Source organism: Mustela lutreola, chromosome 7 (assembly GCF_030435805.1).
Source record: "Mustela lutreola isolate mMusLut2 chromosome 7, mMusLut2.pri, whole genome shotgun sequence".
Taxonomy (NCBI): Eukaryota; Metazoa; Chordata; class Mammalia; order Carnivora; family Mustelidae; genus Mustela; species Mustela lutreola.
The window spans coordinates 76,997,233-77,013,538 of record NC_081296.1 but is presented as its reverse complement, the minus strand read 5'-3'; the positions used below and the strand labels follow the sequence as shown (position 1 = coordinate 77,013,538).

At 40.4% G+C, this 16,306-nt stretch overlaps 1 protein-coding gene across 2 annotated transcripts in view; it reads right to left on the bottom strand.

Annotated features, from left to right (window-relative positions):
• TMOD2 (tropomodulin 2) overlaps positions 1-16,306 on the bottom strand; it is a 75,888-nt gene that overhangs the window by 13,503 nt on the left and 46,079 nt on the right. For both annotated transcript variants that reach the window (XM_059181553.1, XM_059181551.1), the window contains 3 exons: positions 12,397-12,527; positions 10,305-10,412; positions 2,438-2,581 (listed from right to left, as the gene is read on the bottom strand). In XM_059181553.1, the coding sequence (XP_059037536.1) occupies positions 2,438-2,581; positions 10,305-10,412; positions 12,397-12,527 (383 nt within the window). The remainder of the gene's footprint in view (positions 1-2,437; positions 2,582-10,304; positions 10,413-12,396; positions 12,528-16,306) is intronic.

Below are 16,306 nucleotides of genomic sequence, written 5' to 3'. Positions count from 1 at the left end.
GTCTGAGCTGCTGAGACCAAACGGTCCTACAGATTATTTTATTTCAAACCCTTCATTACACAGATGAGAAAACTGAGGTCTACTTCTAATAGCCTATGAGTCAATAAACAAAATTTGAATGGAAATCAAGTTCTGACTCTGAATTTCCTCTTTCTTGGAATAAAGCAAAGAACTTTTCCAGCTTCTCTAGAAAGTCTCAATCCTCTTACTTATCACAAATGCAAAGAAGCTATTTCAGAGGCATATTGGGGAATAATGTAGAAAAATGACATGCTTCCATCCCAGAGAACTGAAGAAGGGTGATAAAGTTGATGTAAGGAGATTTAAGACAGCAAATTCAGGCTTTGTATTTCAGGATCTTCTTCACATGCATTATGAAAAGCTGCTCTATTCTCAATATTTGGGATTCTGTCTCATTCATCAGATGTCAGGTTGCCAGGTTTAGCAAATAAAAATACAGGACACTCAGTTAAAACTGAATTTTGATTAATAATAACAAACAATTTCAATAAATAAAAAAAAATATATATATTTTAGTATAGTGTGTCCCAAATATTCCATGGTACATACTTATACTAATAATCATTTGTCATTTATCTGAAATTCAAATTTAACTATATATATATATATATATATATATATATATATATATTAAAGATTTTATTTATTTATTTTACAGAGAGAAAGAGATCACAAGTAGGCATAGAGGCAGGCAGAGAGAGAGGGGGAAACAGGATCCTTGCCTAGCAAAGAGCCCAATGTGGGGCTCGATCCCAGGACCCTGAGATCATGACCGGAGCTGAAGGCAGAGGCTTAACCCACTGAGCCACCCAGGCACCCCGAATTTAACTATATTTTAAATGGCCATCTTAACCAGGTGGTATCTTACAAGAAGTCAGGAACACAGTATCTGGAACATTAGGTCAGATATGGGGTTTCATAATGACCTAAACCAACATAAGAAGTTAAATACATGTATCCACCTCTGTCATAGATGTCCTGGAAATAATATGCTAAGAGCTCATTTCACTTCTTTCTAATACTAGTTCATTTGGTAAATATTCCTGAGCTATCACTGCATTTCTCTCAGTTCATATTTCTCTCTGGCTCATTTTCCCACTCTCCCACTCCCTGACAAATCCTCTTCTTAACTGTACTAGCAGCTGGACACACACCAGGATAACGGCTTCGAGCTTCCTGAGGGTGTACGGCTGGGTGTGCATACCCCCTTCACATATCGTCCTTTGGGAACACTGCTTTGGGGATGCATCCCTTCTGGGGAGGGTGAGAGGAAAGGAGTGCCTGTCTTCTGTATGTTCCCCTGCTCCCCCAGCAGCAAGCCTCTGGAGGAGTGGAGGGGAGGAAGACCTGCACTGCAGCAGCCCACATGTCCTCATTAGCCAAAACAACAACAACAACAACAACAACAACAACAAAAAACGGGAAGTAGAGCTATTCATGGGACCTATTCATGGGGGGGGGGGGTTCCAAACTTAAGGAATAAGTCCTGGGTAGACTCCTGGAGCTCTATCAGCTGTTAGACTAGGGAATTTCCAGACATGCAGGGGGCACTCTCAGCAGGCCCTCCCCCCACGTCCCTGCCACCACTCCATAGGAGAACTGTTCCATTGCAGGGCCCTTTCTTCCCACTAAACAGTGTCTAGGCCTCTCAGAATCACTGAGTCCCATGGCAGACAGTTCCCTGTATGGAAAGGGGCAGGGCACAGCATTGTGCTGAGAACTCAGAATTGCCGTCCAACAGCAGGAGCCAGCTGAAGGCTGCAGAGCAAGTAGAAACATGGCAGGCGGATGCTGGGAAAAGGTTTTCGGGATCTGGGAGGATATGGCCGTAGGGACAAGCAGCTTGCTTTGGCTGTTGATGGGAACCTAAGAGACACTGCAACAGAGCTGAGACTGTGACTGCCCTGTGGGTGTGGCCTTCTCCTCTAAGCCAGACCATCTTCAAACCTGGATTCCTCCAAAGAGGCTCGACGGCCAGCCCCAGACTGCAGGAGTCCAGTTCTGCTTGTTTTTTCTTGCCCACCCCCCAACCCCAGCTCTGGCAACCTCCAACTGAGAGCAAGGAGTCCGTTTCTGGGCATGGCCAATCTGCCACAGCCCCAGTGAGATGCAACAGCAAGGCTGGAACAGGACTGGCTGAGATTCCTGGTGGGAGGCAAGGGTGGTGATGGCTGTCAACACTTGTGGCCTCCTGTCTCCCCTGGTGTCTGACTAGCCGAGGACTGGGGGAGAGCTGGTCCTTTCTGTCTTACCATATGTCATATTTTGTTACTGACATGCACTCTCACACACACTCCACCGGACCCCAGATGTTGTAACTTACAGGAAAGCCAGAACATCAAATTGAGTCACAGAATTTGACTTCGAACTCACTGCCGTGTGGCTCCCCAATTCACATGCACCCTGTGCATCATACCTGGTTGTCGATCTTGATCTCGGTCAGGGTGTCATTCTCTCTCAATGCCTCCACCAGGGCCAGGATCCCAGTCCCAGTGATGAAATTGGATTCGATGTTGAGGCTTTTCAAGGTCTTATTCACTTTCAGCATATCTGCAAAAGCCTTATTATGCAAAAAGTAACCATTAATGCTTCCAAAAATTGATTTACTGAACTCCCCAGCCCCAAATTAAACACAGGGGTTTTTTATACACTTAAAGAAAAACTTAGTTAAATCAAACTAAGAATAATTCAGTCCAGCAGCCCAGACTTATTAATTTTGTATACTGCAAAGCAAAAACAAAAAACAAAAAATCCTGACATAGGATTACAAAGTGTTGGGATGGCTGAGTGGCTCAGTTGGTTAAGTGGCTGCCTTTGGCTCAGGGTCCTGGGATGGAGTTTCGCATCGTGCTCCTTGCTCAGTGGGGAGCCTGCTCCTCTCTCTGCCTCTGCCTGCCACTCTGCCTCCTTGTGCTCTCTCTATTTCTCTTTCTCTCTCTGACAAATAAATAATTTAATTTAATTTAATTTAATTTAATTTAAAAAAAGGATTACAAAGTATTGAACTTTGTTGGGTTAAGAACATTAAGTAAAATCCCACTACCATCTATTATCATTATCAGTTTGTTTTCTGTGTATGTGGGGGGGTTCTATTTTTTGCCTTTTTTGTTTTTTGAGAAAAAGACACTTATTTATTTATTGTTAAAGATTTTATTTATTTATTTGTCAGAGAGAGAAATCACAAGTAGGCAGAGCCACAGGCAGAGAGAGGGGGAAGCAAGCTCCCCGCCGAGCAGAGAGCCCGATGCAGGGCTCGATCCCAAGACCCTGAGATCATGACCTGAGCCGAAGGCAGAGGCTTAATCCACTGAGCTACCCAGGCACTCTGAGAAAAAGACATTTAAACATTAGAAGAAATGTAGAAAGGACCTGATCTCAGAATTATTTTACTGTTGACTAGAAAACTTTATTGTTGACTAGCATGTGGCACTACTGGTTTAGTCATATTATTTCAGGTCATCTATAAATTAGAATTCCTCAAAAATAACTTTTGGTATATAATTACCACTCAGAGTGGCAAATCCACTGGACACTTCTAGTTCAAAACAAGAGATATATACATGCACCTGCCTATTCCCCTTACACCCAAAGTTTGCCACAGGCATGAAGAAAAGATACCATTTTTAAGTGACCGAACTCTCACAGTGCAAGAGAAACAAAAAATAGAGGGCCATTACCTTGAAGAATTGTTGAAATACAGAAAAAAGACAGACTGGTGGAGAAATGACCACCAAAAAAGCTGTTGCCTGAGACACCAGAGGTAAGTCCCGACCAGGGCATCTCATTAAAGAACTGTCTTAAGAATGAACTGGGGGCACCCAGGTGCCTCAGTGGGTTAAGCCTCTGCCTTCAGCTCAGGTCATGATCTCAGGGTCCTGGGATCAAGCCCCACATTGGGCTCCCTGCTCAGTGGGGAGCCTGCTTCCCTTCCTGCATCTCTGCCTGCCTCTCTGCCTACTTGTGATCCCTCTCTCCCTGTCAAAAAAAAAAAAATCTTTAAAAAAGAACAGACTGGAATAGCTAGAGCAGATGGAAAGCACATCCTCCCTGCATCATCCTGGAAAAGAAACACCTGCCAGGACCACTGTCAATGAAAACCTTCCCAGGAAGAGCCTCTTGTGAGGCTAGGACCTGAGATGGAAGGTGCGCAGAAACAGAGGCACCTTCACACCTCCCATCAGATGCTATGTGGGAGAAATGGAGAGGAGAGGCAGCCATGTGCAGGAATGAACCCCTCCCAGAGTGAAGCCCCCCTAGCTGTGACTTGTGGGATACTCCCAGCCACCTGTCAGCTCCTCACCCTTCAGAGGGCGCTGCCAGTCAATCCACCTGCCTGCTTACAAAAGTATTCATTCATTCATCCACAAAAGACTATTTATTGGGCTACTACAATGTGTCAGCAGCAGAGAAAACAAAAATCTCTGTCCTAAGAAGGCAGTTGATAAATTAATAAAATACATAGTCTGTTGGATGGTGACACAACACAACTTCGAGGAAATGATCCAGGTTTACACAATACCACCTCGTTCTCTGCAAGTCTGGCAACCAGTGACTGCCAGACAAAGTAGGAAAACCAACCTCATGGAAGAGAAAAATCACGTTAGCCAAATGGACAATATGCCATAGAGAGAACAGAGATTATTCAGGGAACAGAAACTAATGTAAAATTTCTAATTGTTATTCTCCCTCTTCTTTCCCACCAAAAAAGAAAAAGAAAATACACTGTATCCATAAAATAAATACTGGCTATTGTGGGGAGAAAAAAAAAGAGGAATTTGAATAAGAAAATGTTCTGAGGGTGCCTGGGTGGCTCAGTGGATTAAGCCTCTGCCTTTGGCTCAGGTCATGATCCCAGGGTCCTGGGATCGAGCCCCACATCGGGCTCTCTGCTCTGCAAGGAGCCTGCTTCCTCCTCTCTCTCTCTCTATCTCTCTCTGCCTGCCTCTCTGCCTACTTGTGATTTCTGTCTGTCAAGTAAATAAATAAAGTCTTTAAAAAAAGGAAAGAAAATGTTCTGAGAAGTTCAAATACTACATTGAAATAAGGAAAAGTAATGGACATCCAGAATTACAAAATGTGCATGGCTGAAAGACCAAGTTGGTGAGTGAGAACATAAATCTGGTTGTGGGGAGGGAGAGGTACAAGCAGAATTTATGCAGAGCACACGGCCCAACACAGGGCTCAATCCCACCACCCTGAGACCACAACCAGAGACAAAACCAAGCAGCAGGGGGCGCCTGGGTGGCTCAGTGGGTTAAAGCCGCTGCCTTCAGCTCAGGTCGTGATGCCAGGGTTCTGGGATCGAGCCTCGCATCCGGCTCTCTGCTCAGTGGGGTGCCTGCTTCCTCCTCTCTCTCTGCCTGCCTCTCTGCCTACTTGTGATCTCTGTCAAATAAATAAATAAACATTAAAAAAATAATAATAAAAAAATAAAAAAAACAAAAAAAAAAAAACCAAGCAGCAGGACACCCAACTGACTGAGCCATCCAGGCATCCCTGGACTTCTGTATTTTTAAAAAGCCCTGAGATCATGGGCTGAGCTGCAGGCAAATGCTTATCTGACTGAGACACCCAGGTGCCCCCCCACCTTTTTTCTTTTTTAAGAAAAGATTTTATTTCAGGATTGAGAACCACTTTGATTAAAGTCATAAAGACAACAGATAAAAGAATGAAAAACAAATTGCTAATACTGATTGCTCTGGGAAATGGAACAAGGAACTTCTTAATTATTTTAATTGTTTTTATGGTGGAAAACACAGGAAGAAGGAAGAGAAGGAATCTAACTTGGGACCAGAACAGGATTTCTCAACCTTGGCACCAATGACGTTTGAGACCAGAGGATTCTTTGTTGTGGGACGTTATCCTGTGTCCTACAGGATGTTTAGCAGCTTCTGAGACCCACTGAAAGCCAACAGCACTCTTCCCAGTCATGACAACCAAAAAATATCTTCAGACCCTGCCAAATGTCCCCTGGAGGGCAAAATTACCCCAAGTTGAGAAGCACTAGACTAGAAGAATAATCCTTTTGTATTAGTCAAACAGTTACTTTAACTGCAAAGAAAGCTCGAAGATTTGGACTGACATCATTGTACACCATGTAAATTAAAGCGTTATTTATTCACTGCTAGGTCCTTAATTAGAATTAAATGTACACATTTTAATTACAGCATCAGACGGAAATACATCAGGCTTTTCCTTATGGACACTCCAGGCTTCAAGATTTATGTTCATTATTAGAATAACAAAATGTCGAAGCAATTAGGCCTTTATAAAAAAAAGTTGCAGGACTTCCTGGCAAGTAGCCAGGATCTTGCCACTTTCTTTTAAACTGAGAAAACACTTTTCTCATACTGAACAAAACAGAGGAGACCCAGCCAAACATAACCCTGGGCTGCAGGCCCAAGTTAATTTCAGTTCAGCAAATATTTAAGCATCTATTACATGTGCTGGGGATAACATCAGTAAAACAAAGACTAGATTTCTTAAATGTTATATAAATAGTTACAGTAGAAAAACATTTTTTTTTAAAGATTCGATTTATTTATTTGACAGGCAGAGATCACAAGTAGGTAGAGAGGCAGGCAGAGAGAGAGAGAGGAGGAAGCAGACTCCCTGCTGAGCAGAGAGCCCAATGTGGGGCTCAGTCCCAGGACCCTGGGATCACAACCCAAGCTGAAGGCAGAGGTTTAACCCACTGAGCCACCCAGGTGCCCCTAGAAATACATTTTTAAAGAGAAGGTTTTGCTTTCTGTGCTTTATAGGATTATATGGAAAGCATTGTCCAAATCTGGACCATCCACAGGGTAGCCTCAAGACACATGTGGCTCTTAAGCCCTTGGAAAATGATTGGTCTGAATTAAGACGTGCTGTAAATGGAAAATTTGCACTGGATTTCAAATATATGGTATGAAAAAAAGTAAGGAAAACTGGATCCCAAGACCTGGGGATCATGACTTGAGCCAAAGGCAGATGCTTAACTGACTGAGTCGTACCAGCAACCTTCTGTTTGTGAATTTTAAAGAGAAAAATTTCTTGAAACTCTTTGCTTTAACACTGCTCTTTAATTCTTTTCTTCTTCTTCTTCTTTTTTTTAAGTAATCTCTATACCCAAAGTGGGGCTCAAACTCACAACCCCAAGATCGAGAGCCACATGCTGTATCAACTGAACCAGCCCAGCCAGGCAGGAGCCCCCATCTTTAATTCTTTACCGTGAGTTGTTCAGTCATAATCACCTTTTGAAAATCTCTGTTGCCTCTGGGGTAATCAAACAATTTTCAACCTACAGAAAGGTTCTTTCTTGAATCTGGCATGGCTGAAACGAGAACCACCTGAGGGCTACCAGGTGAGGGCTGGACCATAGGATCCCATCCAGGAATCAGGCCAGAGAGGCTTGTCACTTCACACCCTAAGGACTGCAACTATTCCTTTCAATTGTGTGGTGTGCTTGTCACATGATATGCAATCAACACATGGTTGCTGCATTAGAAACAGTATGGAAGAGTTTACTAGATTTAGAATTTATTTAGTCCTTTAGCAAGTTATCTATTTGACTGGGTAAAAGAGTTAGACTGGTGGTATTGACAATGGACTATAACCTATTTCCATCCCTGCAATTTTACTGCAACGTATTATATAGAGATAAAAATCATTTCTTTATTCATCCCTTTAGTCACTTAGATACAAAATGTACTGCAAATATTTTGCTTTATTGAAAACAAATCTACCCAACAACAGAGGTTATATAAATCATATACTGATAAAAATCCTTAAATTGTTAACTTCACCTTTACCGATGATCTGGTTCTACTCTTTTTCTTTTTCTAAGATTTTATTTATTTATTTGACAGAGAGAGAGATCACAAGTAGACAAAGAGAGAGGAGCAAGCAGGCTCCCCACTGAGCAGAGAGCTCGATGGGCTCAATCCCAGGATCCTGGAATCATAACCTTAGCCAAATGCAGAGGCTTTAACCCACCGAGCCACCCAGGCACCCTCTCTTTTTCTATTTTAATTATAGGTTTCAAATTCAAAACTGCTTTCAACTTACACATTTACATATGTAATAACTGCTGGTGAAAACATCAGATCTGTAACTTAGTCCCTGTAATATGCATACTTATATATGCTGTTGACAGCATGGAAATATTCTTAATTGCTGAGAATTTGGAGGGCATATTCATTCATTCTTTTAACAAGTGGTGTTTGAACATGTACTCTGTGCCAGAACCGTGATAGGTAAGCCACTACTTTCATGTGGTGTTTTTTTTTTTTTTATCTTATTTTATTTTATTTTTTAGGGGTGGAGCGGAGGGAAAGAGAGAGAATCTTAAACAGGTTCTACACCCAATGCAGAGCCCAACTTGGGGCTAAATCTCACAATCCTGAGATTATGACCTGAACCGAAATCCAAAGAGTCAGATGCTTAACTGACTGAGCCACCCAGGAACCTCCCGCAAGTTACCTATTTTAGGTCTTCCAACAGACATGTTATTTTAAATCACATCAAGTCAAGAAAACTTGTTTTTCCAGCTTGATTCAAGGGCTGAGCATTAGACGTTTGTAGAACCACAGCCTGATGCTCAGGCTGCCCCAAACAGACATATTTTAGCAATTGTATGACAGGGAGGCATGGTGTACAAGTGTACATCAAGCATAGCTTGATGGCTGAAGCATCCTGCTTATAGTACCAGAAAAACCCAGTGGTACCACTTATTGGCTGTGTTACTCTGGAAAAGATACTTAACTTCTCTGAGCCTGAGACTGCTCATTTGTTAAAGCGGGAACTAATAATAGTACATACCTCATAATATTACTGTGAGGATTAGGTTAGCTGATGTGTGTAAAGCACAGAGATTACTGCTGACATTTACTAATTGCCCAAGAAATTTTAGCTATTAATAGTAATAACATTGATGTGGTAATAGTTGTAGTGCTTACTTGGGTCCAGGGCATCCTTATTTAGTCAAATTACCTAAAATGCATGGAAGGAACAGGGCTTTTTTGTTTTTTAAAATTTTATTTATTTATTTATTTATTTATTTAAAGATTTTATTTATTTATTTGACAGAGAGAAATTACAAGTACACTGAGAGGCAGGCAGAGAGAGAGAGAGAGAAGGAGGCAGGCTCCCTGCTGAGCAGAAAGCCCGATGCGGGACTCGATCCCAGGACCCTGAGATCATGACCTGAGCCGAAGGCAGTGGCTTAACCCACTGAGCCACCCAGGCGCCCCGAAATTTTTATTTATTTTTAACATTTCTTTTCAGTGTTCCAAAATTCGTTGTTTATGCACCACTCCCAGTGCTCCATGCAATACGTGTCCTCCTTAATACCCACCACCAGGCTCACCCAACCTCCTACCCAACAGGGCTTTTGATTGGTTATTCTTTTCACATTCTGGTTAACAGCGTTAAAAAAAGTTTTAAGATTTTCATTTTTTTTTTAATTTATTTATTTGACAGAGATCACAGGTAGACAGAGAGGCAGGCAGAGAGAGAGGAGAAAGCAGGCTCCCTGCTGAGCAGAGAGCCTGATGCGGGACTCGATCCCAGGACTCTGGGATCACGACCTGAGCCGAAGGCAGAGGCTTTAACCCACTGAGCCACCCAGGTGCCCCAAGATTTCATTGTTTAAAGTATTTTTGAAACATACTAATCCATTTCAAAGATTAAAATGAAATATCCTTTTATATGTGCTGACTTCCTATAGGATTTGGGGGTCTTATAGTATCCATGGACTGTGCCAGTTTGTTCACATAGATACAAAAGTTTCAGAAAACTTGTACTAAGCGCAGAGCAAAATCTAAATGTTTATTTAGCTAAATGACAAATCCAATCTTATTTCTTTCACCTAAAAGTGTAGTGCTCACAAAATTTTAGTTAATTCAAAGTGCCTGACATTTGGGTTCTGTTTTATTGTCTCATTATAACTGATGGTGTTTAACTGTGTAGAAAATACATTTATCAGATCTAAAAATTGTTAATTGGTAAAACAAATTAAAGATAGTTTCTACTGAATTAAATACTTTCATCATATATATATATATATATATATATATATTTAAGATTGTATTTATTTGGGAGAGAGAGAGAATGAGAGAGAGAGGAAGGGGTGAGGGTCAGAGGGAAATACAGACTCCCCACTGAGCAGGGAGCCCAATGTAGAACTTGATCCTGGGACTGTAGGATCATGACCTGAGTCAAAGGCAGTCAGTTAACCAACTGAGCCACCCAGGTACCCTTAGGTTATATTTCTAAAAAAAATTTTTTTCTAAAATTTTACTTACGATCGCCACGGGGTCATTGCTACGGGTTGCAGCCAGGCTGAACTTCTTTACATGAGTGTTGGTTTCCAGAGCTTTTGCAAATTCCTTCAGGGTTGGAATTGGAATGTTCTAAAATGAAGAAGACACAGACAGTTGATAAACCGTTCTGTAGTCCCAGCTACCCCAAGTCAAGGACCCACAGCTTTTAAATACCTTATGGCTTTAGATAGCTAAATCCTTTCTAAAAGGATTAACCATTAACCATTAACCATTTTTGAGCCATGGAGCCTTTCTGGCCAGTAGCACCACTTAGTGTCTAATAAGGGAATCTAACACAATAAGACAATAAGACATTCTAACATCACCTTTCTGTTCATTTTAGCCAAGAAATTATGCACATACCCAACTTCCCTCCTACTTGCCAATCTTTAAACATATCATGCTCTTTCTCTGCTCCACACCCTCAGGTATGCTTTTCCCTTCACCTGGAAATTCTATTGTCCTTTTCTTTGATTCATTCCTAGCTGAAATATCACCTCCTTTGTTTATTGACTCCCCTAGGCAAAATGAAAAAATTCTTCACCTGCAATTCCATAACACTAGGGGGTTTACCACATCATGTTGTAGTTAATTATTTAGTGTTTTGCTCCTAATATAAGATTTTCAGAATAAAGACCAAATGATTCCTACTCCCTCTTTCACAGCACTCAGCACAGTCCCGACCACTGGGAGGGAGGCAACATGGGATACACTAGAGGTTGACATGAGTCCTGGATGCCTACAGATTAGCTCTGTGGCCATGAGCAACTTAACCCCTTTAAGTGGCACTGAGAATTAAATGAGATGCAGTAGTCTCCCCTTATCCATGGGGGATGTGTTCCAAGACCCCCATGGATGCCTGCAACCACGGATAGCACTGAACAATATATGTATTTTTTTCTATATTTACATACCTATGATAGAGTTCAATGTATAAGTTAGGCACAGTAAGAGATTGACAACAGTAACCAATAATAGAATAACTATAAAAATATATTATAATAGAAGTTATATGACTGTGGTCTCTCTCTCTCTCTCAAAATATAGCTATACTCACTCTTCTTCTTGTGATGTGAGATGATAAAATGCCCATGTGATGAGGTGAGGTGAGGTGAATGACATAGGCACGGTGATATAAGGTTAGGCTACTCCTGATCTTCTGACAGTACATCAGGAGGATCACCTACTTCTGCACTGTGGTTGACTGAGGGTAACTGAAATCATGAAAAGCAAAACCATAGACAACAGGGAACTATCGTAATGAATTTCAAGAATTTAGCAAAGGGTATGGCACAGAGTGAGTACTCAATGTAAGCCAGTTATTATTACTAAATGGCAGATGTTAGCCCAAAAAGAAGCAACAAAATAGATACAGGCAATGTACTCTCTCTCTCTCTCCCTCTATCTACCCACCTATCTATCTCACACACACCCTTCTTTCCCCTCTCTTTGAGAGTGACATGACTAATTACCAAAGAGAATAAAGCAGAAGTAACAACTGTAACTTTAGGGAATAGGCTATAAAAGGCACCGTGGCTTCCTGTTTGTTCTTTCTTTTTCTCTTTGACCGCGTGCACTGAGAGAAGCACATCGTCATGACATGAGGACACTGAGACAGCTCTATGGAGAGACCCATGCCGCTTGAGTGTGCCATCTTGAAAGTGGATCCTTCCACCCCAGTCAAGCCTTCAGATGATTACAGCCCCTGATGACAGCTTTACTAACAGCCTCACTTGAGACCCGAGCCACAACTCCCCAGCTAAGTCCAGATTCCTGACACTCAAAAACTGTGTGAAGTAATGTTTGTTGTTTTAAGCCTCCAGGTTTTAGAGTAATTTACTACCCAGCAGTAGATAACCAATATTATATGTTTAACACAAATACGATGATTCTTTCTGAAGAATTCCAGAAATCACTTTTTTAAAAATTTCTTCTTTGCAACAGAATATCTTGTGTCATAATTGGGGACTACAAGGGATTGGAACCAGGTATGAAAGCAGGCCATTGGTCATCACTGTTAAATTTTCTAACTTCATGATACATCAAGTAACTGACAGTAACCATAATGAAATACCTTAATGTTGTTGAGGTTGACTTCTTGCAGGCTGGGATCATTGGCTTTCATTTGCTGCAGACTCACTTCCACATTGGTAGGATTGGGCGGTTCCTCAAATATTGGTTTGACCTTCTCACCTTTGACCACATCTAACACATAAATTTTAACTTAATTTTATTTTTGCTCTTTTTTTAAGACAAATTTTAATTTTAAAAAGAAAATGTAGGGGCTCTCCTGCCAAAATCGGAGATGACTTCCCCCAAAAGGCACTTTCCTTCCTATGCTCAGATTCTGATAATACTCTAATATCAATGATAGTACAGCTTATTCTCAATAAAGTAAGCATAGGAATGGTATGGTTCAGAGTTAAAGTTTCAAAGAGGCAGTTATTGCTGTTGTATATGGACCACTTTCAGACTATAATAATCAAGCCACAGGATCTGAGATGCAAAAAAGAAACAGTCTTTTCATTTCCAAAACCATACTGTTCTTCTGGAATATTTTTAAAAAATATTTATTTATTTACTTATTCTTTTTAAGTAGGGTCCATGCTCAACATGGGGTTCAAACTCATGACCCCAAGATCAAGAGCCAGCCAGGTGTCCCCTCTGGCCTCTTGACTATATCCACCCTTCTCGGATACCCATTTTAGAGGTTTAATTTTGACAAAGATATGGAAAGAGAAACGGATAGAAAGGCAAAATGGAACAATTCTCAAAAGCAGTTAACAAAATATTTGCAGCATATATTAAACATACACAGTGTTAATATCTCAATATACACAGAGCTCCTACAAATCAGTAGACAAGTCAATTAGAAATGAACAAGTAATATGATCAGAAGAGTCTTTGCCACTCAACCAAAAATATAAAAAGTCGTTAATCTGTGAAATAAAAAATGAAATACCTTTTGAGTAGCAAAAAAAAAAAAAGTGAAAAGAGATAACATGTGCTATTGGCAGCAATGTGGAGGGAAACACATTGTCTTTATGTTGGTGAGAAGGTAAACTGATGCAAACTTTCTAGAAGACTCATTTGGCCTCACCTATCAAAATGGAAAATGTTGGTATTCTATGACCCAATAATTATGTATCTAGAGGTCTAATCTACAGAAAAAATAGCATGGATACATAAAGACATATGTTAGGGTTGTTCACTGACCTGTTGCTTGTGACAGCAAAACATGATGAAAGTTCACCAATGTGAAAATGGCTAAATAACTTACAGCATATCACCTAATAAGGTGCTACCTACTCATTAAAAGAATATGGCAAACCTACATGTACTGATAAAAGAAGAGAAACACAGTTTGAAAAAAAAGTTAATGTAAATGGAAATACACATAAATATAACAAAATATGTACAAGCTCTATATGAGGAAAATGATACAACTTTATTGAAAACAATAAAAGAGAACTAAATGGAGAGATACTGGGAGAGACTCAATATTGTCAAGATGTCAGTTCTTCTCAACTTGAGCTATAGATTTAATACAATTGCAGTGAAAATCCCAGCAAGTTCTTTTATATTTATCGACAAACTACTTTTAAAGTTTATATGGAGAGGCAAAAGACCCAAAACAACCAACATAATATTGAAAATGAAAAACAAAGTTAGAGGAGTGACACTATCAGACTTTAAGACTTACTATAAAGCTACAGTAACCAAAACAGTGTGGCAGTAGTGAAAGACTAGACAAATAGATCAATGGAACAGAAGAGAGAGCCGAGAAATAGAGCCACGTAAGTACAGTCAACTCATTTTTGACAAAGGAGCAAAGGCAACGCAATGGAGAAAAGATGGTCTTTACAAAACAAATGGTGCTAGCATAACGAGACGACCACATGCAAAAAAAAAAACTAACTCAAAATGTATCACCTAAATGTAAAATGCAAAACTATTGACATCCTAGAAGACAACCCAGAAGAAAATCTAGATAACCTAGGGTTTAGCAATGACTCTTCAGATAGAACACCAAAGGCTTGGTCCATGAAAAGAAAGAATTGAAAAGCTGGACCTCACTAAAATTAATACAGATCTAATAAAAGATTATTATCCAAAATATACAAAGAACTCTTAAAACTTAACAATAGGACAACAATCTGGGTAAAAATTCGGCCAAAGACCTTAATAGACACCTGAAAAAAGAAGATCTACAGATGGCAAGTAAGGATTTGAAAAGATGCTTCACATAATATGTCATTGGAGAAGTGCAAATGGAAATCATGAGATACTACTACTCACTTAGAATAACCTCAATCTGGGGCGCCTGGGTGGCTCAGTGGGTTAAGCCGCTGCTTTCGGCTCAGGTCATGATCTCAGGGTCCTGGGATCGAGTCCCGCATCGGGCTCTCTGCTCAGCGGGGAGCCTGCTTTCTCCTCTCTCTCTCTCTGCCTGCCTCTCTGACTACTTGTGATCTCTCTCTGTCAAATAAATAAATAAAATCTTTAAAAAAAAAAAAAAAAAGAATAACCTCAATCTGGAACACTGATAAAACCGAATGCTAGCTAAGAGTGGAGCAACAGAAACCCTCATTCTTTGCTAGTGAGAATGCAAAATGTTACAACCACAATGGTAGATAGTGGTGGCTTCTTACAAAACTAAACATGCTGTTATCATTTGATCTAGCAATCATGCTCCTTGGTGTTTACCCAAAGGAGCTGAAAGCTTATATACACACAAAAAATCCACACATGGATGTTTACAGAAGCTTTATTCATAATTGCCAAGACTTGGAAGCAACCATGATGTCCTTCAGTAAATGAATGGATAAACACATCCTTACAATAGGGTATTATGCAGTGCTAAAAAGAAATGAGCTATCAAGCCTGAAAAGGCATGGGGGAAATTTAAATGTATATTACTAAGTGAAAGAAGCCAATCTGAAAGGGCTACACATTGTATGATTCCAACCATATGACAGTCTAGAAAAGGCAAAACTATAGAATAAGAAGATTAGTGGTCATCAGGAGCTAGGGGGGAGAAAGATGAATAGGTGAGCAGAGGAGATTTTTAAGATGGTGAAACTACTCTGCATGATGCTATAATAATGGTGGACACATGTCACTAGACATTTGTCCATACCCCAAGAGTGAACCCAAATGTAAACAATGGACTTCAAGTGGTAAAGATGTATCAAGGTAGGTTCATCAAGTGTAATATACGTACCACTCTGATAGGGGACGTAGATACTGGGGGAGTCTGTGCATGAATTGGGGGCAAGGAGTATATGGGAAATCTTTGTGCCTTCTGCTCAATTTTTAAAAAAGATTTTATTTATTTATTTGTCAGAGAGAATGAGCACAGGCAGACAGAGATGCAGGCAGAGGCAGAGGGAGAAGCAGGCTCCCTCCTGAGCAAGGAGCCCGACGTGGGACTCGATCCCAGGATGCTGGGATCATGACCTGAGCTGAAGGTAGCTGCTTAACCAACTGAGTCACCCAGGCGTCCCCTTCTGCTCAATTTTGCTGTGTACCTAAAATTTCCCTAAAATAATAGTCTAAAAAAGACTTAATAATATGTATATGCACAAAGGCCCAGAAGATGATGCATCAGACTTTTAATAGCCAACGTGCTGTCAGAATGTTACCCGTTGATATCCAAGTTTAAAAGGATAAACATTTTCATCTGCACATATCAAAAGCTAAAAAGAAAAAAAAGAAAAGTAACATTGCTTATGGTCTGGATAAATAGCCCAGTATAAATGATGGTTTGTAAACATGCTGCTCAGACTAGAAAGTACCTGCTGAAACTCCTTCAAAGAGAATAAAATACAATTAATCTAAGAAGAGCTGTGATCTTCTGTAAGTTTTTACAGCACCTGGATCATGCTGGAGCAAAATTACCTGATTTTATTGGTCCATCCTAACCCTGGATAGGGAAGTTCCTTTGGGCAGAGGCCATTTTTTATCTTTGTACCTAAGCCTAG